The sequence below is a fragment of the Setaria viridis genome, chromosome 5, assembly GCF_005286985.2.
Source record: "Setaria viridis chromosome 5, Setaria_viridis_v4.0, whole genome shotgun sequence".
NCBI classification, from domain to species: Eukaryota; Viridiplantae; Streptophyta; class Magnoliopsida; order Poales; family Poaceae; genus Setaria; species Setaria viridis.
This window is the reverse complement of record NC_048267.2, coordinates 1,810,212-1,836,204: the sequence shown is the minus strand read 5'-3', so window position 1 is coordinate 1,836,204 and position 25,993 is coordinate 1,810,212. Positions and strand designations below refer to the sequence as shown.

General features: G+C 44.5%; 3 protein-coding genes across 6 annotated transcripts; 1 reads left to right on the top strand and 2 right to left on the bottom strand.

Annotated features, from left to right (window-relative positions):
• Positions 1-2,009: 2,009 nt before the first annotated feature.
• Positions 2,010-6,695, bottom strand: LOC117858293 (receptor-like protein kinase 7). Of its 2 annotated transcripts, XM_034741339.2 has the most exons (5): positions 6,553-6,695; positions 6,363-6,463; positions 6,140-6,213; positions 2,987-3,911; positions 2,010-2,876 (listed from the first exon to the last, which is right to left on the bottom strand). In XM_034741339.2, exons 4-5 carry the CDS (start codon positions 3,858-3,860, stop codon positions 2,395-2,397), a joined length of 1,356 nt encoding a protein of 451 aa, XP_034597230.1. In that variant the 5' UTR covers positions 3,861-3,911; positions 6,140-6,213; positions 6,363-6,463; positions 6,553-6,695; the 3' UTR covers positions 2,010-2,394. The 2 variants fall into 2 exon arrangements, with proteins under 2 accessions (XP_034597230.1, XP_034597229.1); XM_034741338.2 differs by having other exon boundaries at positions 2,014-2,876; positions 2,987-6,213.
• Positions 6,465-10,537, bottom strand: LOC117858291 (pentatricopeptide repeat-containing protein At4g01990, mitochondrial-like). Its single transcript, XM_072294256.1, is given in 3 exon segments — positions 6,465-6,879; positions 6,882-8,012; positions 10,183-10,537. Coding segments are annotated over 3 exon segments (1,599 nt in total). The 5' UTR covers positions 10,516-10,537; the 3' UTR covers positions 6,465-6,744.
• Positions 10,538-19,328: 8,791 nt separating this feature from the next.
• On the top strand, positions 19,329-25,718 carry LOC117859097 (homeobox protein knotted-1-like 1). Of its 3 annotated transcripts, none has more exons than XM_034742280.2 (5): positions 19,329-19,856; positions 19,964-20,119; positions 20,234-20,384; positions 24,875-25,125; positions 25,203-25,718. In XM_034742280.2, exons 1-5 carry the CDS (start codon positions 19,677-19,679, stop codon positions 25,389-25,391), a joined length of 927 nt encoding a protein of 308 aa, XP_034598171.1. In that variant the 5' UTR covers positions 19,329-19,676; the 3' UTR covers positions 25,392-25,718. The 3 variants fall into 3 exon arrangements, with proteins under 3 accessions (XP_034598171.1, XP_072150291.1, XP_034598172.1); XM_072294190.1 differs by having other exon boundaries at positions 19,330-19,856; positions 19,964-20,092; XM_034742281.2 differs by having other exon boundaries at positions 19,331-19,856; positions 19,964-20,080.
• The last annotated feature ends 275 nt before the right edge of the window (positions 25,719-25,993 follow it).

The window sequence follows — 25,993 nt, the reverse complement described above, 5'->3', positions numbered from 1 at the left end:
AGTTTGTGCAATCATTTGGTTAGTATAGGCCCTTATTGACCGCCAACACCAATGTGAGTTTCTACTTTAGTTTGCTGCTTTCTTATGCAGGGAAAGAAATCATTCAACAAGTTATGCTCGCCTACTACACATGGTGAGCAACCAAACTCGTCTGTTCGTTAGGGTAAAAAATGTGAGTTCAATAAAAAAAATAGAACAGCTACAACACTCACTCTGATTTTTATTTATATAAGCATAAAGTTGCATCCAACCCCTTGCAAGCAGGTCCAAGAAAGAGTAAAATTATACCGAAGCTCTTGGGGTCAATCATTCTTCTCCATTGTCATCACGAATCGGCCGGAGCCGCCTCTTGTCATTGCCGAGGAAGAAGCGAAGCCGATTCCCATGTGGATGCAACATAGTTGAGCAATTAAAGAAACGAATTTGGCCTCGTTGATGAGAGTAAAATGGCTAATCCATTTTAGTGAGCTAGAAGAGGTGATGTTAAAAGCCTATTCCCATACTGCATTTTAGTGGGCAACCGAAGAACCAATGGGTGGGAAAAAATTCGAGAAAGACAAGATGCTGATGTGCAACTACCAGTTAAGTTATTTTGCCACGGAAATTGAAGAGCAAATGGACGGATCGTATACGAAATAACGAAACGGAATTCCAAATCACTAGCAGGTTGTCTGATCATTGTATCCTGCTAATGTTTTATTGCAAATCATCTTCTTTTATTCCTCACAACAATGCTCTATTTCGTTGCAGGGACTGTTCATATGGAAAAGGATTCATTTGCAATGTTTGGCATGAATGTCTCGGTGAGATATATATTAGTGATGCAGCAAGCTGGTAGAGATGTGCAGGCTGCAAACTGGCATTTGATTCATTTACCTCTTGCAGGTTTGATAACTGCTAAATCATATGTAGAATACTTTAAATTCTAGAAGCTGTCAACAATAGAATATATAGAATATATGGCCCCAGTTAGATGATTTTAGCACCTACTATGGATTGTTAGAAATTTGTCAGGTTGAGAGCTTGTAAATATTTGAACTTTCTCTTCAGCTGCACAATTATGGAAAAAAAGATGTATGGAAAGTTCCTCAACTAAATAACTGGCATGTTCCTGATTAGGATGGACTTCTAAATTGTTCTTGTTCTATCCTTCTGCCTACCTGTGCTATTCTTCTATACATCATCTTTGTTGCTGCCCTGTCTGATCATTCCATCTTTGCAACTGCAATTAAGATACAAGGATAATCTAGCATGGCAAACATGAGACCTGTTAAAAATTTGTTCCATCCCTCATTTTCAGAAAGTCAAGCTCTCCCTTTTTCATGTCTTGCAAGTTTCAGTTGCTTACATTTCCTTTTTTGAAAGCAGGAAGCCCAGATGGTATGGATGCGAAACGTGGTGCTCCAATCTTCTGGAAGTTGTATGGGGGGATTGAGTTTCGATAAGGCGCTTATCATTGAGTTTTGATGTACATTCATACAAATGAGTGCTTCAAACATTTTTGTCTTGAAATACGTGCATGTATGTGCTGTGGAAATTGTCACCGGAATGTTGGGCTCTCCTACATTTAACGGTGAACTTGCATATCATTAACGCTCTAGAATTCTGTTTTTCTGTTCTTTATTCGTGCACGTTTAAGATAATATCATGTTTTTCCATTCTCCATGTTTTTTCTAATGGGCAGAATTCTTATTTACTTTTACAGGTTGATGAAACTTCAAAAGCTGGTGTGTTGGATAACAGAAACTTGATTTTTAAGGTATAGCTCTGAATTCATTTCATGCGAGTTGGGTAACAGTAACTCAAAGGGCCAACGATTTCTCTGTGACTCAGAAATGAGACTATCTTTTGAAAATGGAGATTAAATTCATTCCATAACAGATCATACACGTGCGCTAAAACACTTGTTACTCATCATGGTGCTTGCAAAATATTGAGTGCTTACTGATAAGATTACTAATGTCTTTTGAAATGAATTTGTTGATCTAATATGAAACGACTTAATGGTCTATGCTAGGAGGGGGCAACCATGGAGATGTTATGGCAGCAACCAGCAATGCGTGGTGTCGAGGAGGTTGCCGCTGGTAGCATGTCATCATAGAGTGAGACTCCACCTCCCCAACGCCAACATCTAGGTGATAGTAGAAATAGACACGCGTGGACGGAAGTGGAGCGAGAGAAAGCTTATGAAGTTGCAACAATTTATATTCCTATTATGTTGTGGGTCATATCCAGTCCTATGCATACTTTGAAATATGTACATGAATATTTTAAAAAATATAGTGTACGCATATATTTTGATTCCATCACAAATGTTTCGCACATGAAAATTGATGCTCATAAAGGAAATTTGTAAATCTGTTATGCCCTTTCTTAGTTTTTAAAAAAGACGCCTTAAACGGGAGGTGCTACGAAGCCGCTGCTAATCTCCACATCACCATCCCAAAACTCTCCTCCACTATCCAACGCTACCTTGACACCTCGGTCGCCCTTCTTCCCCTTGCCTAATTGCGCCCGCGCAGCGTTGTCGTCGTCATCGTCGTGGGCGTCCCGGCACGCGCCGGCGACGCTGGCCGTGCGGTCGTACTGGATGAGCTGCTGCAGCACCTGCTTCATGGTCGGCCGGGACGCCGCGTCCTCCCCGGTGCACATCACCCCGAGCATGAACACGGCCACGGCGTCCCTCACGTGCACGGCCCTGTCCCGGATGCCCCCGTCCACGGCGTCGTGCAGGAGTCCCCCCGCCTTGTAGCGCCGCCACGCCCAGTCCACCAGGCACCACTCGGCGGCGCCGTCGTTCGCCGCCCGGCCGGTGACGAGCTCCAGCAGCACCACGCCGAAGCTGTACACGTCCACCTTCTCGCCGAAAACACACTCTGCAACCACACCAGAGCAGAGTGACCACGTATCAGTATTTAGTAGTCTCCACGTATCACCTTCTAGCCCGAGATCAGAGGAGTTGGTGTCGATCTTGCCATTAGTTTACCTGGGGCCATGTAGCCGAAGGTGCCGCCCGCGATGGACACGGACTCGGGCTCGCCGGACTTGACGAGGATCCGGGCGAGCCCGAAGTCGGCGATCTTGGCGCGGAAGCCCGGGTCGAGGAGGATGTTGCTGGACTTGACGTCGCGGTGCATGATGGGCTGCGCGGACTCGTGGTGCATGTAGCTGAGCCCCATCGCCGCGTCGATCGCGATTCCCAGCCGCGCCGGCCAGTCCAGCGGCGCCGGGGCCATGGCAACGCCGCCGCCGCCGGCGGCGGCAGGGCGCAGCCACCGGTCGAGGCTGCCGTTCTCCATGTACTCGTACACCAGCAGCTTGGTATCGTCGCTTGAGATGTAGCAGAGGAGGCTCACGATGTTGGTGTGGCGGATGTCGCCGAGGATCCTCACCTCCGAGTCGAACTCCTTGCCAACCTTCTCCTCGGCTTTGCCCCTTCTCCAGAGCTTCTTCACCGCCACCACGGCGGCGCAGCGGAGCGGGACGCGGTACACCTTGCCGGAGCCGCCGCTGCCGATGACGTTCTCCTCGCCGAGCTTGGTGAGGATGTCACTCTCGGTGAAGTCGACCTTGCGGAACGGCGTCACCTTCCACGTCATCAGGTCCCTCTCGCGCGTCTTCCGCCGGATGACGAAGCACCCGACGGCGCCGATGAGCAGGACGACGGCGACCACCGAGAACAAGATGATCAAGCTGGTTCTCATCTGGTTGCGGTCGTGGTAAGGGCACGCCGGAATGTTCATGTTCAGGCTCGCCGTGGCGCAGAGGCCACGATTCCATGAGGTGAGAGCAGAAGGGCTGCCCCAGGCTTTCTTGACAGTTAGGAGTGTCTCATAGTCGCTGGAGTTGCTCTGCGCCATGGATGGCGAGCTGGAGAGTCGCTGGAGTTGCTCTGCGCCATGGATGGCGAGCTGGAGATGAAAGAGAGGAACACTAGAAGGAGGAGGAGATAGGAGTGAACCATTTCTGTCAGTGCTAGTGTTAGTGTGTGTGAGCTTGAGGCTCGGATATGGTGTGGTTCCTCAACATGTAGACTCTTATAAGATGTGGCCACTGGGCTCTTGGCGTGCGATGAATGGGACAAGGATTAACGACCCATTAGTCAAAGTCTTTGCGCATGAGTCACCACTAAAATTATGAGTGAAAGGTACTAGTTTATGCTTCTAGATCCGACATTGGAGTATGTCTTGCGAGTACCTCTGTACTCACCATTCCTTTGTTGTTGTTTCGCAGGTCCTAATGGATTATGTTATGATATAATATCATTTGGTGATGCCTTTGGCAAAGACATTACCAACTGACTTTCAAACTTGTTTCATAAGTTGTTAACTTGTGCAGTTGATGTGAAAGTTAACCATTCATGCATGTAATTTTGTGTTCTCGCATATATATCTATATATATATATATATTTCAAATTTATTCATCAAATTTTGTAATAATTTTAGGTGCTACCTTTACAACTCTTTTATGTGTTTATATGCAATGTGATGATGTCGATGTCGTGAACCAATATGCAAGTGATCTTGGGTAACCTTTGGGTGATCTTGCGCTTTTGTTTTGTTTAGCCCAGCCCGGTAGCGAATATGGCCTGATAGCACTGCATGTCCCAGCCCGGTAGCGAATATGGCCTGACAGCACACGGATGACCGCTGGGCTGTTGTGCTTGCTGTTCCCTCCGATTCGATCGATGGTGCCTCGCATGGGTGGGTACGGACGGCGCATCGCGTACACATGTGTAACCACCTAGTAGCTGCCGCCGGCTTGGTGGGTTCTGTTTGTGCGTGCGTTTGCCGAGCCGGGGGGAGGAGACAACAACGAAAGCGAAGGGGTATATATGGGCCAGACAACTATAGAAGAGCCCATTCAGCGCTCTGTGGTAGATTAAGCCCAAACATCAAATGACTCATTCGTTCACCGCTGCTATGCTGGCCGTTGCCTACTTGCCTGATTCCCTCACAAATCTCGTGCGCAGGAAGCGAGCTGACTGCCAACGTAAACCATCATGGTCAGAGAGACAGCACAAGCTAATTGGGCCATGAGATGCATAGGCACAAGCTGTTGATATGTGCTAGTCGGGTATAGTAGTTGTTCTTCTCATGATAATATTAACCATTTTGTGATATGTGATTGCCGGGTCTAGTAGTTGTACTCGTTAATCAAATTTTTTGTGGGTATACTCATTAATCAATTTATTGTTGGAATTTTATTAGGCATGCCACGTTTTTACTTCTTTTCATCTACAAAAGTTCTTATTTTGTGCTACTTATCTATGTTTACAAACGTTTGTTACTAGTTTGGCAGCTTTGGTCAAATTTGTGCTTCTGGTCTCTGCCCTACCTAAAATTTCCGGCTGGGTCCGCCACTGATGGATATGCCTGCGGTTTCTTGGCAACAGAAAGGTCCACTCAGCTAAGTGCTCATCTCAGAACCCTCGGATGCGAAAATACACGTGTGTGAGGGTGCTTGCTTTATTTTGATTCATTAGGGCGCTGGATTCCCCTAAAACTGCTCAAACGTATATAGTTTGCACTTGGAGTTACGTTGGAGACATTGCTAAACCCAGCAGAGATGCAGATACCTTCAGATTTTCTGAACGCATGCATGCAATGTTTAATAGTTTTCTCATTTTGTGTTTATGAATTATCGTGTTGTGTATTTCCTGTCAAAATTTCTTAAATATTCTTGTAGCTATTTACGTTATGTAGGGTGTCATTTCTTTGGGTCGCATCAACTTAACGGAAGAATTTTGTAATATCTTGTTAGTGTGATGTATGTTTTTTTTTTGTCTATTTCACTTTTCGTTTGTTTGTTTTAACTCTGTGTCCTGTCTATGCCATCGTTCTCATTTTCTGCGCGTAACAATCTAGTTGTAATTCTTTTTTAGTGTTTTTTATTTTGTGTTTATGAAATAGTGCAATGTGTTTATCTTTGTCATTATTTTCTTTTTTTTTTTGAAGTTGCTTGTGTTTTGTAGCTTTCTGTCAAATCAAATTTATGGAAGAATTTGTAAAGCTCAAGACATGTTAAATACTGTTAATTTCAGTTTTTATATGTTTTTTTAAATTTATGTCTTGTCCATGTCCTGGCCCCTTGCAATCATCTGAAGATAAGCTTCTGATTAGATGACGGGTCCATTACCTGTTCATGGCGGCGTCCCTTTTTTTTCGAGTGGTTGTCTCTATGATTTTCAACCGAATCCCCCCTACGCTCCCCTGAAAAAATAGAGTGAATTAGACAACTGACCCCGACCCTCCCCCCCCCCCCCCCCCCCCCCCCCCCCCCCCCCCCCCCACACACACACACACACACAACATGTGACTGCTTCGTTGGCCAGCCCAACACATTCCTTGAATGTGAGTACCTAGAGAATAATACGCCAGAAATCATTATCACTGCTGCGTTGCTCCTCTCATGAACGTTCGGTAACATACAAGCAATAGATAATACTGTACTTGCAATCGACTGCATGGTAAAATATAAACATTAGGAGAAAATATGGATTTTGCAAATGACATCATCATACAAGAAGTATAGGTAGTAGCCAGCCATACCTAGCAGTCTAGCAGAGCATCAAATATTCAAATGTGATGCCATATGCCAAATGCTTCCACGGAAATTCGGTGGCAGCAAAGGGATAACAAAGATCATCGATTTTACGTACAGCAGATGCTTCCTCCCTGTTTTTCACGAGATAATGACATCTTCAACAGGTTAAATATTGCTCTATATCGGAGAAAAAGTAGCTAAAGTAGCCTCAACTTCTTAAAAGATACATTTTCATCTTCAACTGCCAGACACTTTTTTAGCAATTTTGCCATCTCAGGTTCTATGTGAAACCCGTCATCTTCAATGCGCTGAGCAATGGATGGGTTGGTTCTAACTGTGCAGCCATATAGGTTCGCATCGAGCCCTCATAAGCTTTCCCATCAAGACATTCAAGCTTCTTCAGGTCCTCGCAGAAAGACTCCACACCATCAACATTCTCTGACTCTTCATAGTATTTCAGAAATCTGCTCACAAGCTCTTTCGATGGCACCCAGTTGTGTGCTGTTACCATGTTCTTTGCATCTCTCAAGATCTCTAGTGCCGCTTCAACATTAGATTTATCCAAATAGAACTCCGCAAATATCTGAACTGTATTCTCGTTGCAATGACCCTGAGCCATGGCACTCTGACGGATAGCCTCAGCTTCGTCTATCATACCCTTATCAAGGTAAGCTTTAATCATAACATTAGCTATCCTCATGTCATAATACTCATGACTGGATTGCCACTCCTGAAAGATCTGCTGCAAACAGTCAAAGTCATCAACCGTACTCAGGGCTTGAAGCATCACCCGATAGCTTCTGTTCAAGCATTTCTTGAATGCCAACCTCAAAGACTCCCAGATCCTCTTAAGCTCAGTTGAATTTCCAGAACAGGCATAGAGGGAGAGGAGGGAATGCCAGGAGCGCAATTCAGCCCTATCCATAACTTTCTCGGCTTTCTTTAGGGCTGCTTCCGCCTTGCCAAACTGCTCTAGTTTGATGTAACTGTTAGCCATCAGAGTGTACAAGGACCAGTGAACTGGAGCCACATCCTGCAATTCTTCCAGGACCTTCTCAGCGGCATCTAGGTCATTCATTATAATATAGCTTTCTATCAATGTGAAGTATGTAAATTTATCTGCCATTATACCACTTTCTCGCATTTCTTCAAATGTGGTAAGGATTTTCTCTGGCTGACCTGCCTTTTGGTACAAGGCCATCAAGCTGTTGTACATCAGCGTATCTGGAACAAAGTTCAGGGCCTTCATCTTTTCATAGAGTTCCAAACCTTGATCTTCCATCCCATGTGCACTATAGCAATTAAGCAAACAGGCATAAGTTTTCTTTGACTTAAACATATCCGGAAGGCTCCAGAAATATTCTTCAGCTGCCTGTATCCCATGCACTTTGGAAATGAGGTCAAGGCGCAGCGTGTGATGAATGAGCCCCAACTCTGCTCCGCGAGCTTCCATCCAGTCCATCAACTGGGTATAAAACAGGACAGCCAAATATTATATAGTGAATATAAAAAAATACTTTGCTCATAACGAGGTTGCGCCCGAACAGCAGCTAAATTCTCAAGACCATAATATTTGCCTTTTCCAAAATGACCCAAGTGGAATACAATCCTCAGAGAGCACAACTGGTTTTATAAACCAAAATATTCAATCCTTCCACTGGTTCCAGTAGGGAAAAAAACTCTAGGTCTAGGAATTAAAATCACACTGCATAACAACTATCATTTGGACATGAATATACAATACAAGTAAAATATGACAAGCACATACTCACAAGAACCAGAGCACTGGAACAAGTACCATGCCATGCTATATCATGAGTTTTACTAAGACATGTAAATCTGCTTTTCTATGTTAGATCAATACTCCCTCGTTCACTTTTTGTAAGGGCAGTCCAAATTCAAATTATTGGCAGTCCAAATTCAAATTATTAACTCTTTGACAGAAACTTAGTCATTGAATTTTTTAGGTTATACTATACAAATTTGATAAAATTGGATTTTATATCTGAAAGCACTTTCATATGATGCAATTTCATTGTCCTGAGCATTGTGATAATAAGATATCAGCGATCAAAGTGTGGCGTTGGAGACTGCACCAGGTCAGATCATGCCTTATATTTTGACGAGGGAGTAATATAAATGAGCCACTGAGCCAGCATTGCCAAGAATCAGGCTTGAATTCACTATGTTATTTGTTGTCAGGCATCCAGCACCCAGTCTAGCAGAAGCAAAGATCACCACCCAACATTGTTTCAATAGCAGCAGTGCAAGCAACAAGATTCTTGATTGCTCAAAAGAACCGGCTATAGTTTTCTACCATGGAAATAGTAGGACAATGGTAGTATTTCCCTTGCTTCTAAAGGAACCTTCAATTAAATTTCTAGAGAAAGGTTTACAATGACTACATACATAAACAAGTCATGATACATTGGACATGTCTAAAGCAAGAAAGCTACTAGAATTAAGGAAGACAAAGTTATATGTTCGAGCAGAATTAAGAGTACAAGACACCAAGAACAATGAATGCCATGTCACTGCAAAATTCAATATCCTTTTATCCTATATGTTAAAAGGCGAGTATATGTAAGTTGTTTGGTTTGAAGGGGTGTATAATGTGTGGTGTTCTACGGGTTTCTAAACCTTTTCTCTTCTTAATATAATGATACACAACGCTCTTGCGTATTTGAGAAAACAAAACCAGGGGCTTTCAGGATTCAACCCTTTTTTGTCAACTCAAATGCAAACATCCCTAGACAGATACGCATCAACATGCATGATCTCAAGTCCGAACTCTCAACCACATGCAGATTAATGTGTTAAGTAATGAAATTTGTAGTCACTGGCTCACTGTGGTCATTCAAATAGAAAATTTTAGTGTTTATTTATTAAGCAACTTTAGTAAAATTCACCTCAGTATATTGAGTCTGAGTCTCAAATCATCTTATAGATGGTCTTCGTCATCATAGTCTATTTCCTATCACTTTATCAATTGATGAAAAGGCAAAACGATATTAGCTATAGCATTTATATAAAAATAAAAGAACCTGCAGCATCCTTCGTTGATTCAAATTTTAGTGGTCAAGATACTGCAAAACAGAATAAAAATAATATAATTACAGTTACGTTATCCTACCTGGAGCTCACAAAGTTCACAGGCAGAACAAGCAGCACCACAATATGACACCTGTTTTCGCAATTATTGCTGGTAAAGATACGCAATACCATCCTTACCTTCAATGTGGACCTCTGAAACCTTCGGAGCATGGCACCGAGTTCCACTTTTAGTATCAGACATCAAATTACCATTTTAGTGGTTGCCAACACAGTCCTGTCCTGTACTCCTGTCATTTTGTTGAATCCAAGTTCCACCGTGCGCATCGAATAATGACTCTAGATTTAAATCATCCACGAAAAGAAGACAGATGGAGCTTGAATCAAAAGCACCCGCTTTCCTCGCTTATCCCTACCCGAACTCCAAACCCCTCTACTTTCACCACGACCCTATCGAAAATACGCTGGCGCAAATGTAGCATCGAACAACATAAGGAAGGCGCAAACACATCTCGGTCCAAATTAAGCCCAGCACTTCAAGGCGATGCGGACGTTCGCGGGGAATGGGGAGGGGAAGGTCTCACCTCGAGCGCGCACGCATCTTTCTTGAACTTGCGGAGCTTGCGAACGTAGGCGACGATATGCACCACCGAGATCGGCCTCCTCTTGCTGACCCAGGCGTCCAGCTCCGCCGCCACGCTTCCGGGCGGCCTGCCGGAGCCCAGCTTCGAGAGCCTCACGTAGAGCGGGACCCACGACGGCTCCAAGCTGCGCAGCTCGGGGCCGGCCACCTGGGCCTGCGGCCGCGGCCGCGGCCGCGGCTGCGCCTGCGCCTGCGCGAGCTCGTGCGCGGACCTCGCTGGGGCCAGCGAGGTGCACCGCCGCACCGCGCCGGCGGTCGCCGCGCGCAGCAGCATGGATAGGTACTTGGGCTGGGCCGGCTGGCTGGGTGATGATGGTTTTGGTGCGGCGGATATTCTCGAACGAAACAAACGAGGCCATGGTGTGCGGCCCAAACTAACGAAAACAGGCCTGACTCTGTGTGTTCGTTCGTTCACGGCCATTGCTCCCTTTAAGCCCAAGCAAGGAAACAATAGCTCAGGTAGAGAAATGGCAAAAACACTTTCTCAGCTTCACTATGTTTATGACCTGACCCTACGAGAAAAATAGTTAATGTTTTGTCTATTAAGGATATTGAAAATATGGTTACTTCAGTATTTGTATTCTCTACTCTAATTAAAATGCTTCAGTAGAAAAGAATAATTGAGTTTGGACATTTAATAGGAATATAGATGGCCATTTTACATTGTTTTTTCCCTTAAAACGCATTTCACTGGTCTATGCGTACAGTGTGCTACGAACAAATATAATAGTACGTGGTAGAACGAAGGTTGTAGTATAGTACTATACTACTATCATATTGATCAGGAGCAACAAACAAAAAGCCTACGCACACAATCCATCTTGTCGTTCTCTCGATCGTTAGGCACGCAGCCCCGTTGCGTGATACCATCGCCACCCTCGTAGGGTGTTTGGTTCGAGAAACGAAGTCACGCGTCGTTTTCTCGTTCCTTGTTTTCTTTATTTGTTTGGTTTATAGGATGGAATGAGTTGATTTCACACCATCTTATCCCTCACAAACTAATAAATAATATAACTATGAAGAGTAAAGTTATTCTAATAAATTTTATAGGATCAACTTATGATGAACAATCTCGTCTAAAAAACACACAATTAGCCACTTGTGAATCTGATCTCTACCCAACGTGCCTTTCTGATTGTCGCTGTCCTTTCTACGCGATGCCATCATCCTCCAGTATTGTATTCCCCTTTCTACTTTAGGCAAGATCCAGAGCGATTTGTGTTGATGGCTCCCACTAATGATTGCATCTGCTGGGGCTAAATTACACCGCTCACTCGTCAGTCATCGTACTCGATCTTGGGCGCCGTAAACAAATCGCATCCCCCGCTAACCATTTGACCGGGCAATTTGGATCGTGGAGGGAGGCAGAGATCTCAACAGCCGGTGCCGGAAAAGGAATATTCCGAAGACACGTAGGTCTTGACCCATGATAAATTTGATTTTTAGATAACGGATGAAAATCCGGTTTCAGAAATCCAACCGCAGTTATAAAAAAAGTAGCCACTACAACGTCATGTAAGAGACATGTAAAAAAAAAGAAAAGGATCCCATCAAAATTGCAGTTCGAGTAGCCATCCTTCATGACTTGCTTCGTAAAGTCGATTCTTGATGATCCATCTTCATACCATGTAGGGCAAGAGTACTGTCAGAGCTTGACCAATTACGAACAATGATAGGTACTTCTTCATTAGCTCACTAATTAAGACCATGACCACGAACCACTAGATAGACAAAACTAATTTCCACGGCTAACACTGAGCAGAGAAGACCTGAGAACTTCAAAAACATCGCCTCCAAGGAGGGCACGATACCCGTCCTGCATGGAGAAGATTTTCACAAGAAGAACACAAGACACGAGGGGAGTAGCCATGATAGATGCCTTACATAAGAAGTATGGCGCCCAAAGGCGTTGCCGTCGTCGATCTGTTGGCTCAACGAACAATGACTTTCACCCAGGTGCTGCCCCAAAGTCGCCCAAGCGTGTCCCATACCACGCCATCGCCGATCAACATAAACGGCCATGCCTCCATCGCAGCACAACAACCATTGCAACCTTCATCGACGAAGTGCGTCCCATACCACACTAACACCACTAGGACCAACGCAAGCCATTGCACCGCCATAGCAGCACACCATCCTTGTCACAGCGTAACCTTCTGTCGATGAGGAGCGTCCCATACCACGCCTCTACCAACTCAGGCTTGAGCATCCCCGTGCTACCATCTCTGCACACGCACCACAACACGACCTTCAAAGATGACGATGCACGTCCCGTACCATGCGCTGCCGCCATCGTAAGGCTCGCCAAGATGCCACCGATGCGACCAAAATTACCAAACTGCCGCAAAGATGAAAGGATCTGCTACCTCAGTCCGCCAGCACTGCCGGAGCCGCAACACATGGATACGAGCTAGTGCGCACGGCCACCGTTATCGTACCCGTAGGCCTCCATTGCCACGGGTCATTGCCGCGAAGAGGCCCCCCGCACCAAAGGAGCACAACAGCCACAGCCAGGCGAGCATCACCATCGGCAGCCGCCGCCGCGCCCCCACGGGCTACCTAGCGCTGATGTTGTGCATCATCATGGCCGCCGTCATCAAGCCCCGGCGGCCGCCATCTCACACGCCGCAGACACCAAATCCCAAACGCCTACCATCCATCAGGCCGCCGCCATCACTGTAGCGAGCCAGATCAACCCGGGGAGATACTAGTTTCGACGAAGGAGACACCGAATCGGACGAGCCCCGGGCCATCCGGCTGCCAGCAGACCGCTGCAGGATACCGCCACCCTTGCGCTTGCAGGGGGAAGGACCACAAGGAGCGCACATGGACCGGGCTGCACTTGGGGGCGACGCGAGCGGGATCTGAGGAGGCTCGCGAGTCGCATATGACTGCAATGTGGGAGGCCTCGCTGCCGCCTTCCTTGTGCCCACGCGGGCTTCCAGCGGCACGCTCCGACTGCGGCAAGGTGAGAGGAGGGAGGAAGGTGCGGTGAGTGGGGTCGCCGCCTGTATCGCCTAGGAGCAACGCGGGGCCCTTTCTTTTGGTTTACTATCTGAAGCTGGTCCCGATAAATTTGATGGGCCTGTTCGCTTCAGCTTATAAGCCGGCTGAAAAGCTGAAACGGCTGATTTGTTGTGAGAGGAAAATACTGTTTGGTGGCTGATAAGCCGGTTGAATAAGCGAACAGGGCGGATACTAATCGATGTTTGCAAGTTAAACTTTTAATCATAAATTCTACAACAACATATCATAATTGCTTCCTCGGGAAAAAAATTTTGTAACGTGAATGGAGTGAACGAACCGGTAAGAGAGCTACGTATTATACTAGAAGGAGCGGGCAACGCAGAACCAAGGCAGAACAGCAAGGAGGCCTCTATGTACAGGAAACGAGAAACAACGATACCCATTTTGCATCAACTCACGTGTGGAACGAACTTAAAAGCGGTAATCGACTACTCTATCCATTATTTAACGTCTCGAGGGTTCTCTCGGGACTTTGAGATGGCAGCGGGCGGTACAGGCGCTAGGAAAACAGGTTATGGTGAGTACTAAACCTGCTTTATAGGAAAAACACGGAGACAGCCTCACTGGTCACAAAGTTCCGGAAGCTCGTCTGCTTCTGGATGCCGATATAGGAGTACAGTAGGTCGCAGAGTTGGCAGTTTATCTGCCCTCTTTCATGAGGTAATTGCGATGCGCTCCCTCTCTTCTCTGATTCTAGAAGAGGGAAAGCGGGTGGTCCTCGTATGGCCTGACTGCAAAATACCCGGACTGGAGATCTGAATGCACCTGCTTTTGCTGTGTTCCCCCGGCGGCCGATCAGTTTTAGCCGACTGCCGCTGCGTCCGAGGAAGCCGCTTGGGTTGTGGTCCAGCTCCAGGCTCGACTGCAACGGTAGCTGACCGGCCGTTTTGTGGTCCTCCGCCTCCTCCCAGCCATGACGTACTGTTCCGAGCCTTGAGACCGTCAGCTGAGGCACGTTTGGGAAGAGAGGCACGGACGACGCACGGTTGCGTTGCGCCGTGGGTGGTGCCCGGGCACGGCTGGGTTGGTACATACAGCCACTCGCATGCAGGCTATGCAGCCGTGGTACGTTTGGTGGTAGTGGTAGACCGTACCTCTGCCTTTGCGGTGCCCAGACCCAGAGGCCGGCCACATACGCGCGGCGTACGTCCTGCTCTGTCCATGCATGCATGGTCATGTCGGCGTGCGGTTCAAAATTATTGTGTCCCCTCGAGGGATGATGATGTTGGATAGAGGGGTGATGATGGATATTTCACTGCTGTTTTAAGTTACGGAAGATTAAATTTTTTTAGTTTCGATCTATACCAATTAGAAGGATTAAACGTGAACTAATTATAAAATTAATTGCATAAGTCGTGGCTAATTGTCGAAACAATCTAATGAATCATGATTAGCACATATTTAATGTAGCATCACATGGTCAAATTATAGACTAATTAAGTTTAATAGATTCGTCTCGCGAATTAACTTTCATTTATATAATTGATTTTATAATTAATCTATATTTAATACTAAACATTCCATACGACAGAGACTAAACTTTAATCCCTATCTCAACGGGGCCTAAGATGCAAAGGTCACGGGAGGTGGTTTGATTAGGGTAGTGTGTGGGATACGTGAATGAGCGAGACACCTCATGAGCATCCGTGGTGAGGTTGGGCGTTGGAGATCGCTAATGTGAAGCATAGTGGATTTTTATATCCTCCCCTGATGATACTCTCTCTCTCTAGCTCCCACACGAGATGAGACATCAATAATAAAAAGCAACATCTGACCTGATCGATAGAGTGACAAAATGTTATGCATGTGCACATCTTGAGTCGACGGTTTGGTTTGGTGCACGCATGACCAAAATATTGACTCCACTATTGAAAAATTATATAAACGATAGCTCTTTTGAAACACCTGCATCTGGACTTTGTGGAGTGACGGTGACTAAACATACGAAAACGGATAGAGCACGGTAAGTGAACGTCCAATCGTTGCCTAACCTAAATACTTACTCCTAGATGGCGAGAAGTGTAAGCACGCGAGGCTACCCTTGTTGATCATTAACCCAAGTACCACTAGTAGATGTCATTTCACCTCCCGTTGCCTAACCTAAAAATCAGAGGCGCCTGCTGCGACGGTCACCGCGAAATTTCCCACGGGTTAAAAAGGAGCGACAAGGCAAAGGCAAAGGCGCAGAGCTCTACGAGGCCAGGCAAGTAGCCAACAGCCGGCCGGCATGTGGCCGGCCGTCACGTCGGCCTCACTGGCGACGGGACGGCTGTAAATGCGGGCGCCCCCCACCACCCACCGACATGTGGGCCGCGAGGCCATCTCGGGCCTACCCATCATCGAGGCGCTCCCATTTGGGAAAGCACGGTCACTGTGCGTCTGTGCGGTACAGTACCACCCTCTCGGGTAGTCAGCCCTGTTTGCGTTTGTTTCAGGTTATCGGGTCAGCTTTTCGGCTTCCGCCAACCTGAAGTTGGATAGTTGAAACAAGTAGTTCAGCTATTGGGCTGGTTTTCGAAAAGTTGGAAAGCTAGCCTACGAGGAAGTGAATTGAAAGCTAAAAAGCTAACTGAGATGAGATTTTTCTAACTTTTAGTGTGCTGAGAAGATAAAAATTTATTACAAAAGTTAATAGAAAAAATCAGGAACTAAAAAGTTAGATTTCAGAAAGATACCTTTCCAGTCAAAAGCTTTAAAGCAGAAACTCAAACAAATCCACTCGGTTCCTCTCCGCGCTCTGATAATGCGGGAGACGCCGTAAGTTGACGACGGCCGTGTGCATGTTCCGAAATTAATTTGATCCCGTGGAGTGGAGACCGAGCGACGACCATGTCATCATGTCAAGCGGGCTAGCTTGATACGACGTGTTAGGAGGAGCATGATTGGCGTAACCATGCATGCACCGGTCGGCTTACCCACTGTGTGTAGGGTACGAGTCCAACAGTAGCCCCTACTCACAGTGCCATGTGCTACTGCTACCAGGATGCATCTAGATAAAACTCGTGTGTAAGGGGTGTTTAGATTTTAGTCCGGACTCATATCACATCGAATATTTGGAGGCTAATTAGAAGGACTAAATATGAGTTAATTATAAAACTAATTACACAGATGGAAGCTAATTCACGATACAAATCTATTAAGCCTAATTAATTTATCATTAGCATAAGTTTACTGTAGCACCCCATTGTCAAATCATTAACTAATTAGGCTTAATAGATTCATCTTGCAGATTAGCCTCCATCTGTGCAATTGGTTTTGTAATTAATCTATGTTTAATACTCCTAATTATATCTAAACGTTCAATGTGATAGGAATTTTAGGAGCGCCCAATTCATCTCGAAGTTTATCTTCTTGTGCTGGCCTATTGGATTTCTTCCTATGCCGCAAATCTTTCAGATTATTTTAGAGAACAAAGCCAATTAGTCGAGTTAGAGTGGGAGTGATCTATATATTACCTGAAAAGGCTATATAAATAAATTGATAAATAATTTTACAACTAACGGAAAAATTTATCCCGCATAGCTATGTCTTTTCGTTACACTAGCCAGCCCGGGAGTAGGAGTACAATCCTCCACATCGGTTAAGCGGACCCGACTCCATGGAGGTTGAAAGTAGGCCGCCCCACCCTCGACCCTCGACATCAGGATCACTGAAACCGGAGAGAGCCGAAGAAAATGGGAACCCCCAACAATTCGATTTTCCTCAATCGACGTCTTACGATAACCCAAGTGTTCGGAAAGCACACCGCCCGAGTGGTATGGAATTGTTAATGAAACTTTTCTTATTTTCCCTGAATCGAGAGGAGAAACTACTTTTAAGGAGGTATATATCGAGGAAGGTCGTAAAGGAGATATCGGACCTAGCCGCTGACTCACCCTAAGCTGGCAAGGGATCTAGAAATTGAGGAGAGACTCGAGTAATCACGGAAGTGAACCACTATTTCGTAATGGCGCAGCGTCGACCTTTGACACGCCTATTACACGGCTCACAAACTCTGCCTGGGGTGGGGCCATAGTCTAGTCTTGCCAACTTAAAATTAGGGGTGGTTAGGAACACCGTATTAAACTTTAACACCTGTCATATCAGATATTTGGATACTAATTAGAAGTATTAAATATAATCTAATTACAAAACTAATTGCACAGATGGAGTCTAATTCGCGAGACGAATCTATTAAGCCTAATTAGTCCATGATTTGACAATGTGGTACTACAGTAACCATTTGCTAATGATGGATTAATTAGGCTCAATAGATTCGTCTCGCGAATTAGACTCCATTTGTGCAATTAGTTTTGTAATTAGCTTATGTTTAGTCCTTCTAATTAGCATCCGAACATCCGATGTGACCCTGCTAAAGTTTAGCACCTCGTATCCAAACACCCCCTTAGCAATGCACACTTTTTATGATGTACTAGCTCTGTTTAATTTTCTAAATATATGATGTTTATGACAAGGTAACTAGTTAAGGCATTTATGATGTACAATACACTATGCATTTAAGTTTTCCTTATTGACTTTTACTGAGGACAAAGGTGTAGTGGCGATCTGTTGCTATTTGCTAATGTTAAACATGTTCCGTACTCCCTCTAGTTGGTAGCAGATATAAGTCAGCTACAAGCCTACAATACAAATATAGTAGTCAATAATTTAGCATTTTGACTAGTATTTTCAAATAAAAAACTACATAATATGAAAAAGGTTCTAGCGATGGTTCTAGTGATACCATTTTTTATGTAATTATTCATGTTGATGGTTAGGTTTAAAAACTTTTACCTGGTCCTCTAGTTATTTCCATTAACTTTACACTAAAAGGGCGACCTGAAAGAAGCCTCAAAACTCTAGCTTCATGTTTGTCCGTGGGGCGGGCCTAGACATGTTTTTTTTGCCCGGAACCATTTCAGGCTTTTTGCCTCGCCCGAGCCATGTTTTGCTTAGGTCAATGTGGAATTATATTTTTTTTTATGCTCATAGGGTCATGAAGTTTAAAATCAAACTATTTGTTTCGTGGAAAAGAAAACAAATATATGTGTGTGGCGGAGCTCTAGCTTTCCTGAAGTGGGCATCTCTAGATTGACCCAATAACTTGTGGATAGTACGCAATATGTGTTTGGAGGACACATTTTGTTTCAGGTTTGGAAAAAAAAACTACTTCTTTTTCCAATCTGAAGGGCCCATTTTGTTTCATTTTTGGAAAACTACTTCATTTCTAATCTGAAGTGAAGATGGAAATTAGAGCAGTGTCGCCATTTTTATATAAATACTCCACGCAATTAACCCAAAGAACATATATTTGAAGTTTTATTTAAGGAAAAACTTTCCACGTGGAATAGAAGGATATTGTGGTCTTTAGATTTGAATTGTGCAAACCAAGACTCCACTGAAGATATCTAGATGTTAGGATGTATAAAGTCACATGCAGGAATTGATTCATAGAAAGAATATAAATGAATGGAAAATTAAGCTAGCAGCTTAGGTCCTGTTTGGATACACTTCTCGCTTCTCGCTTTTCGCTTCTCATAATTCAAATCTCTGAAGCGGCTTACCACATAAACCAAAATTGGTAGAAATAAGAAAAATATTTGACGGGATTCTCACTTATTTCCACCGATAAGCTGCTTATAAGCGAAAACAGACGGGACCTGTACACATAGCAACCTCACCTTGGGGCTTTCCCCCTTGCACTTGAGACTACATTGCAATTCTTAAAGAACAGGGAGCAGGTTGGGCTCCTTCCTCAATTATTCTTCCAAAATAAGATATCTATATCTATCTAGATATGGAATGAAACAAGTTTACAATATTTTAGCAAATATTATGATTAAACAAAGGTTAATGATTAGGTTGTAAAAGAGCTACCTGTTGGGGGAATGGGGGGAGATATCCCATGGGAGAAAACCATATTTAACTTGAGAGGTGATCAGCTCCATGCTTCTAGAGGGTATCCCTCCAAATCCCAGCACACACAAGGGTCCAACCATGCAAATTAACAAATCAATAATACGATAACAACCTTCCCAATCTGTCTCCAAGAAAAATACAGTCAAATACCTCACCCCTCCCAGCCTTCCCCTTTTCCACATAGAATACTCCACCCTCCCTTTCCCAATCTATTCTCATCTCTCTCCTTGCCTCCCATGTAGTAGTATCCCTCTGCAGATATCACAAGCTTTTCCTGCTCCTGCTGCACCTGCAGCTTCTCCATCTGCAGTGCAAGCAGCTGCTAAATTCCCCATAAGCGTCTGCCTTCCTGCCCCCCCGCCCCCTCACTTTCTTGGAACCCCAGCGCAGCACGAGGATCATTCACTCACTACAGTGGCGTACTAGATTTCCACTTGTGCGCACACAGCAGGCGCAGGCGTGTGCATAGTGGTGATGCACAGGTGAGCTGCTGCTGCGGCCGCCGCCTCCATGGAGGATCTGTACAGCATCCACCCCGGGATCTCGCGGGTCGGCGGCGCGGTGAGCGAGGCGTCCGTCGCCGGCGTCGGCGGGCCGGCGCCGTCGGATCTGACGGAGCTCATGAAGGCGCAGATCGCCAGCCACCCGCGCTACCCCTCCCTCCTCTCCGCCTACATCGAGTGCCGCAAGGTGCGTGCTGCGTCTAGCTACTACGTGCAGAGAGATCTTGCGGGCTAGCTGTGCATGCCAAGAATTGATCGATGCTTCTCCGCGCTACGTGGTTTCTTGATTTCCAGGTGGGAGCGCCACCGCAGGTGGCGTCGCTGCTGGAGGAGGTCAGCCGGGAGGGGCGCGCCGGCCCCGGCTCCGGCGCCGCGGAGATCGGCGTCGATCCCGAGCTCGACGAGTTCATGGTCTGCTCTTGGGTCAGCGTCGTGTATATATATATCCATGTAAATAGAGGGAGAATTAGCCGCGTAATTTCTGCGGCGAACGCTGGATTTGCCCCGCGATTTGCTCCTAATCGTCTGTTATTACATGTGCACGCGCGCGCGTGCGATTTCCAGGACGCGTACTGCCGGGTGCTGGTGCGGTACAAGGAGGAGCTGTCGCGGCCGTTCGACGAGGCCGCGTCGTTCCTGAGCAGCATCCAGGCGCAGCTCAGCAACCTCTGCAGCGGCGGCAGCTCGCCGGCGGCGACGACCGCCACGCACTCCGGTGAGGAAACCCCGCGCATCGATCGATCTGTGGTCTAGCTAAAAGAATTCGCACGCACGCACGCATCCATCCACATCCATGGTGGCACATGTTACTATTGTAAAGAGCTCATAGTATTCCAGAGGATACATCGCGTTGCACGCTGGTTTTTGTGAGTGAGCGTGCATTTTGTTGCCGTGTGCGGTTATCAAAAGATGCATGCGTGTGCGCGTTTTCTTGCTGAAGGGTCAAATCGTGTCCATGCAAATGGGGTGCAGGGGTGTCAGAGCTGGGAGGGTGCTTGTGTAGGGTTTTGTCCAAGATTGTAGCCTTCCTCCTCTTTCTCTCTATCTAGCCTCCTTATCTCTCTACCGTGCATCCCTCTCTCTCTCTAGGCTTTAGTAGCTATAGGCTGTGTGATGGAACTTGAGAGAAGCGTGGTGGCCTGGTGGGGAGTGAGGTTGCTTGGATTGGTTGGCCTTGCTGCTGCCCAATGCCAGAATCTTGGTCTGGCTTTGCTGCATGCAGGATGCGGGTTTAACCAGAGGACTGAGAGGAGTACTGAGTGGAGAAATTTTTTGTGAGGAAAAAAGGTTTTGTTTTAGAGCTAGCTCGTGCTTAGGAGATCTCTTGCCGGATTCGGTGGTTGTACTTTGACAAGACATATCATATCATCACGGTAGTGGTAATTTCCGGTGGTGCGGATTCTTTTCTACATTGTTCTGTGGTTTGTATTTTATAATATTATTACGGCGTCGATATTTACTCACTCTTTTAGTGAAATGGTATTAGTGCTAACTCTGCTATGACTAGGGTGGAGATCCACTATTTTATGGAGATAACAATGCACTTTCTTTCTTTCCCACAATAAAAGCACGATTTTTTTTCTACCTCAGTAACTCGATCAGTTTCGAATCGGTCATGTGGATTCTAAAACACCTACGAAACTTGAAACCTCACTGGACATGTTCTCTGATGATGTATGGGACACATTCGATGCAGCATCCAATGCAGCATTATTTATCAGGATTAGTACAAAACTACTGAAGGTATTATTACTTTAGTGAACTTAGGGTGTTTATCCCGGGCTAAACTTTAGTCCATATCACATCGAATATTTAGATACTAATTAGAAGTATTAAACATAGACTATTTACAAAATCCATTGCACAGATGGAGGCTAAACGTCAAGATGAATCTAATAAGCCTAATTAGTTCATGATTTGACAATGTGTTGCTACAGTAACCATTTGCTAATGATGGATTAATTAGGTTTAATAGATTCGTCTCGCTATTTAGCCTTGTAATTAGTTTTATAATTAACTCATATTTAGTCCTAATTAGCTTCCGAATATTCAATGTGACATGGAAAGTTCCGGATCCAAACACCCCCTTATTGCTATATTCGACTGATAGTAAGATTTTAACAAGGTCCCGTCAAATCCTTAGTCAGAACGTCAGAAGAGCTTCAGGTTGTATAATAAATGAAAATAATGTTCTGTGCATGCTAGTCTATTGGTTGCCTTGGGTTCTTCGTTGCAATATTTTGGGTACCGAATATTTTACTGGGAAAATGCTATGTTTTGACTTGACAAGACCTTGTGGTGCCCATTAACTGATGCAACATCGTCGACGTTTAGATCCAACTTTCTGCAGGTTGTAAGACTTATCTTCTGGTACATTGATTTTTGTTTCATAATAATAGGATATACGCACATGGCTATCAAACATAAGATTCTCATCTTGAGCATGCATTTGTTTGATTGCCATAGAATGACTGAAAACCAATATGACATTTAAACTTCTTGCTTGAGCTGATCTGCAACTTAACTTGTTTTTCCACCATGATTCATGCTTTTTTATTTTTTTTACATCCGTTCTGAAACATTGAAATTATATGCCTTCTTAACCATGATGAAATTGTACCATGTGGTTTGGGAATTGAGAAAAAAATACTAATAATATATTCAGTTATTTGAATATTTGATGCTGCATAAGGGGAGCAGTGTCTCCATCAATCTTGAATCACATGATTAATGCACAAAGGTTATCCATACAATAATGTCAAACAATGTGCAAAGAACAAGAATTTGTTGTCCATATATACTTATAAGTTAGCATAGTAAGAGTATGGTTGTTTTGTACATCCTAAGAAGGTTAGGTAGAAAATGATATTATAACGTATCTGCAAAGTTGTAATACTGATGCACTGTGAACCTAGTTGCCCATTATCTTACACACACACACACACACATATATGCCATGTACTTAAGTTCAGTCTTTTCAAAAAATATTGTACTGCATGTATTCCCTCCATTTACCAATAATTGATAATTTTGGCTCCACGTTCAAAATTGGAACTTAGTGTATATACTTGCACGCGGATACAACCATAGTAGGTTCAAAGTCCATGTTGGATGTAGATGTTAGTCTCTTGTGCCATCAAGTCGTTATAAGGAGGGCAAGCTTCTGTGTGATTTGTACATTGAGACAAAAGAAAATAAAATGGACGAAAGTCTAAATTCTTTCACCCTAGAAAAACTCATCTTCTTTGTGAATTTTCAGTATGTTGAGCACATGTAATGCGACCAAATTCATGTGTGTCCGCGACTAGATCATGTGGGTGGGTGCATCCTTGTTTGGTTATTACGATGTGTTTCTGGAAATTTGATGCTGGGTGAAAATGCTAATACATCCTGTTTTCGGGCATAGAGATAGATCTTATTAACTTATCTGTGTGTATGAGATAAAAAGAATATAAGCCTTGGAAAACAATTAGAGCTATGGAATTTTGTAGGATCTAGATCCTATAGGATAGGAATTTTCCCTATGTGGCCCTTATGAAATTCCTATGGGATGCCTCATTTGATAGAGATTTTGGAGGAAAGAAAACACGAGGTCTTATAGGATTTCGAAATGTAGGAAAGTATCCGATGAAACTTTTGCATGCAACACTTCTGCCTGGTTCGTAAAGAAACTTTTGCACATGAACACATGAAAACACGGAAATTCCGAGAGAGGGTCGATAATTTTATGAGGTTCAACCTCATGTTAGATTTCCTGCAAAATTCCTATGGATCCATGCCTGTCATCCTTAGAAATCCATAGTAATATCATAAGGTGCAATCCTTAGTTCTAAAGGGGCGTATAGGAATTTGGGCGCGTTTGGTTCTTGACCGCATCGCGCCACAGCTCATCTCGCCACAACTGAAGCACCAGCACCTGCGTTTGGCTCACGCCGTGGCTTAGGCACGCCGAACCGCTGCTAGAGCAAGCTAATTCATTTTGCCTGCCGCAGCATGCCAAAAGTGTGGCGGACGATTCGTCCGCTGCCCTTGCGGTGCGGCCGCAGCTGCGGCTCGGCATCCGGCGGCAGCGTCCAAACACGCCCTTTTTACTATTAGGTTGGAATCTTCCAACTTTCTATGTTTTTCCTTTGTTCCAAAAGGGGCCTAAAGGCCCTAAACTATTGACCTTAGGGATAAAAACAGTTTTCTGTAGTTCTCAAGAAGAAATTACTAAGTTGATAGCTCTACAAAGGCAAAACCAACAACATCCATATTTATACCTGGAACCAGACCTCAATCAGTGTAGACCCCATGATAACATGATTATGATGTATGGCAGTCGCAGCGGCAGGTTTTCACCAAATTTTTTTATAGAGAAGAATGGCTTGCAATAACATGATTATACATTGAAAAGGTGAAGGCAGACGTGTTGTGAATGGAAGCTTATCATGGGTTCTTGGCTCCTAGAAAATTATGGAAAATATGGGCAGAAGTTTGTGCCATATGAACTGAGATGGTGATTGGCAGGTATTTGGATAGGAAACTGGCTATCTTGGACTGCACCTCTGGAAAAATCAAATTTGAAAATGCAAGCAATCTATGCATTATTGGTCATGCCTTTATAATAATAAGAACACTTCCGTTAGTGACAAAGGTGTGGGACCGTAGGGCTATTCTTCTTTTTTGAAAAATTAAGTCAATGATTGGTTTTTAAAAAAGTAATATATGGATTCTAGTTGAGTGGGGTGCAAGGAAAATAAAGAATTGCATAGTTCAAAATGCACTTTTTTGGGTGGCACAGGGCAAAAATCTTTACTATTTTGGTGCTCAACAAGATATGGTAGTTGCACAATCATATCAATAAGATTTCACATAATTATCCCAAATTAATAAGCGGTTTTATAACATAGGAAAAAGTCTTCTCACCATTTGTCTGTTAGAATCAAGCTGAAGTATCAGAAATTGAGAACATCATGGGTGGATCATTTGTGCTCCAAAACCAGGAGTAGCTAGCATGTGGCAGTTTGATATTAGGTATACAAATTATGTTATGTTTATGTGATCCCTACCGCAACATGCATACAACTTAGTTTCTTCCACAGATTCATATTGAGGCAATTCCAGACTCTAGTAACTTAACCTGTTTGCAAATACTTTCAGGTATATGTGGATGCCTAGATGTCTTGTAAGTGATTTATTTCTGACTTGATCCTTTCATTATAGATGACATGATGGGGTCCTCTGAGGATGAGCAATGCTCAGGGGACACTGATGTGCCAGACATAGGGCAAGAACACAGCTCCCGCTTAGCTGACCATGAGCTCAAGGAAATGCTGCTCAAGAAGTACAGTGGATGCCTCAGTCGTCTTCGATCGGAGTTCCTAAAGAAGCGGAAGAAAGGGAAGCTACCAAAGGATGCACGGACGGTGTTGCTGGAGTGGTGGAACACACACTACCGCTGGCCTTATCCTACGGTAGAGGCCGAATATTTTCCCTCTACAATCAAAACCTGATGCACTATAACCGTTGCCTGATGTTGTGATTATGACAGGAAGAAGATAAGGTGAGGCTCGCAGCGATGACCGGCCTCGACCCAAAGCAGATCAACAATTGGTTCATCAACCAGAGGAAGAGGCATTGGAAGCCGTCGGAGGACATGCGATTCGCGCTCATGGAGGGTGTTGCTGGTGGATCTTCTGGGACGACACTCTACTTCGACACTGGCACAATCGGACCCTGAACCACCCACCACTTCTTGGCAGAAAACTGGCCAACTCAATCAGTAGCATGACCTGGCTTGTGAAGATGATGAATCTGCCGGGTCAAAATTGACAATAAATATTTGTCAGCCTGAAATTGATCAAATCAGTCCACTGCCTCATTATTTTGCAAGATTATGTGTACATGGTGTCGTCCTAATGAAACAAAATGTATGTACGAGCAAATTGGGGAGACCTGCAAAAGCATTTTATTAGTAGTTTCATGTATTGGCTGTAATATTGGCTACCCAATTTAATTGTTAGATAGGCTGAAGGGCTTATATAAAGGTAAATTTACTTGTGCTGTTCCTGTTCGTCTATATTTTGGTACTTTATTTTCATTTGTAGACTTCGGATGCTTAGCAATTACTGTATCAGTTAAGTCGTTTAATGAAAATGTGGTCAGTTGTCTAGAATCTTTTGCTCTTGTACAGATTTGGCTTTACTTACTGGTTTGCAAATTTTAGGCAGGACTGAACTTAATTCAGGAAAAAGGATCGCTGTATCAGTTACGCACTTGTATAGCAGGGGAATGTACAGCACAGGGAAAAACACATAACATGCTAATGCAACCTGGCGCATG

What these genes read in the sequence shown, in the direction of transcription:
- LOC117859097 (XM_034742280.2), top strand. Translation starts at nt 19,677, where the DNA reads ATGGAGGATCTGTACAGCATCCACCCCGGGATCTCGCGGGTCGGCGGC. An exon ending in TCGTGTATATATATATCCAT is followed by an intron (nt 20,120 to 20,233) that starts GTAAATAGAGGG and finishes TGCGATTTCCAG; the next exon opens with GACGCGTACTGCCGGGTGCT. An exon ending in GACGACCGCCACGCACTCCG is followed by an intron (nt 20,385 to 24,874) that starts GTGAGGAAACCC and finishes CTTTCATTATAG; the next exon opens with ATGACATGATGGGGTCCTCT.
- LOC117858293 (XM_034741339.2), bottom strand. Translation starts at nt 3,860, where the DNA reads ATGGCGCAGAGCAACTCCAGCGACTATGAGACACTCCTAACTGTCAAG. An exon ending in CTTCGGCTACATGGCCCCAG is followed by an intron (nt 2,877 to 2,986) that starts GTAAACTAATGG and finishes GTGTGGTTGCAG; the next exon opens with AGTGTGTTTTCGGCGAGAAG.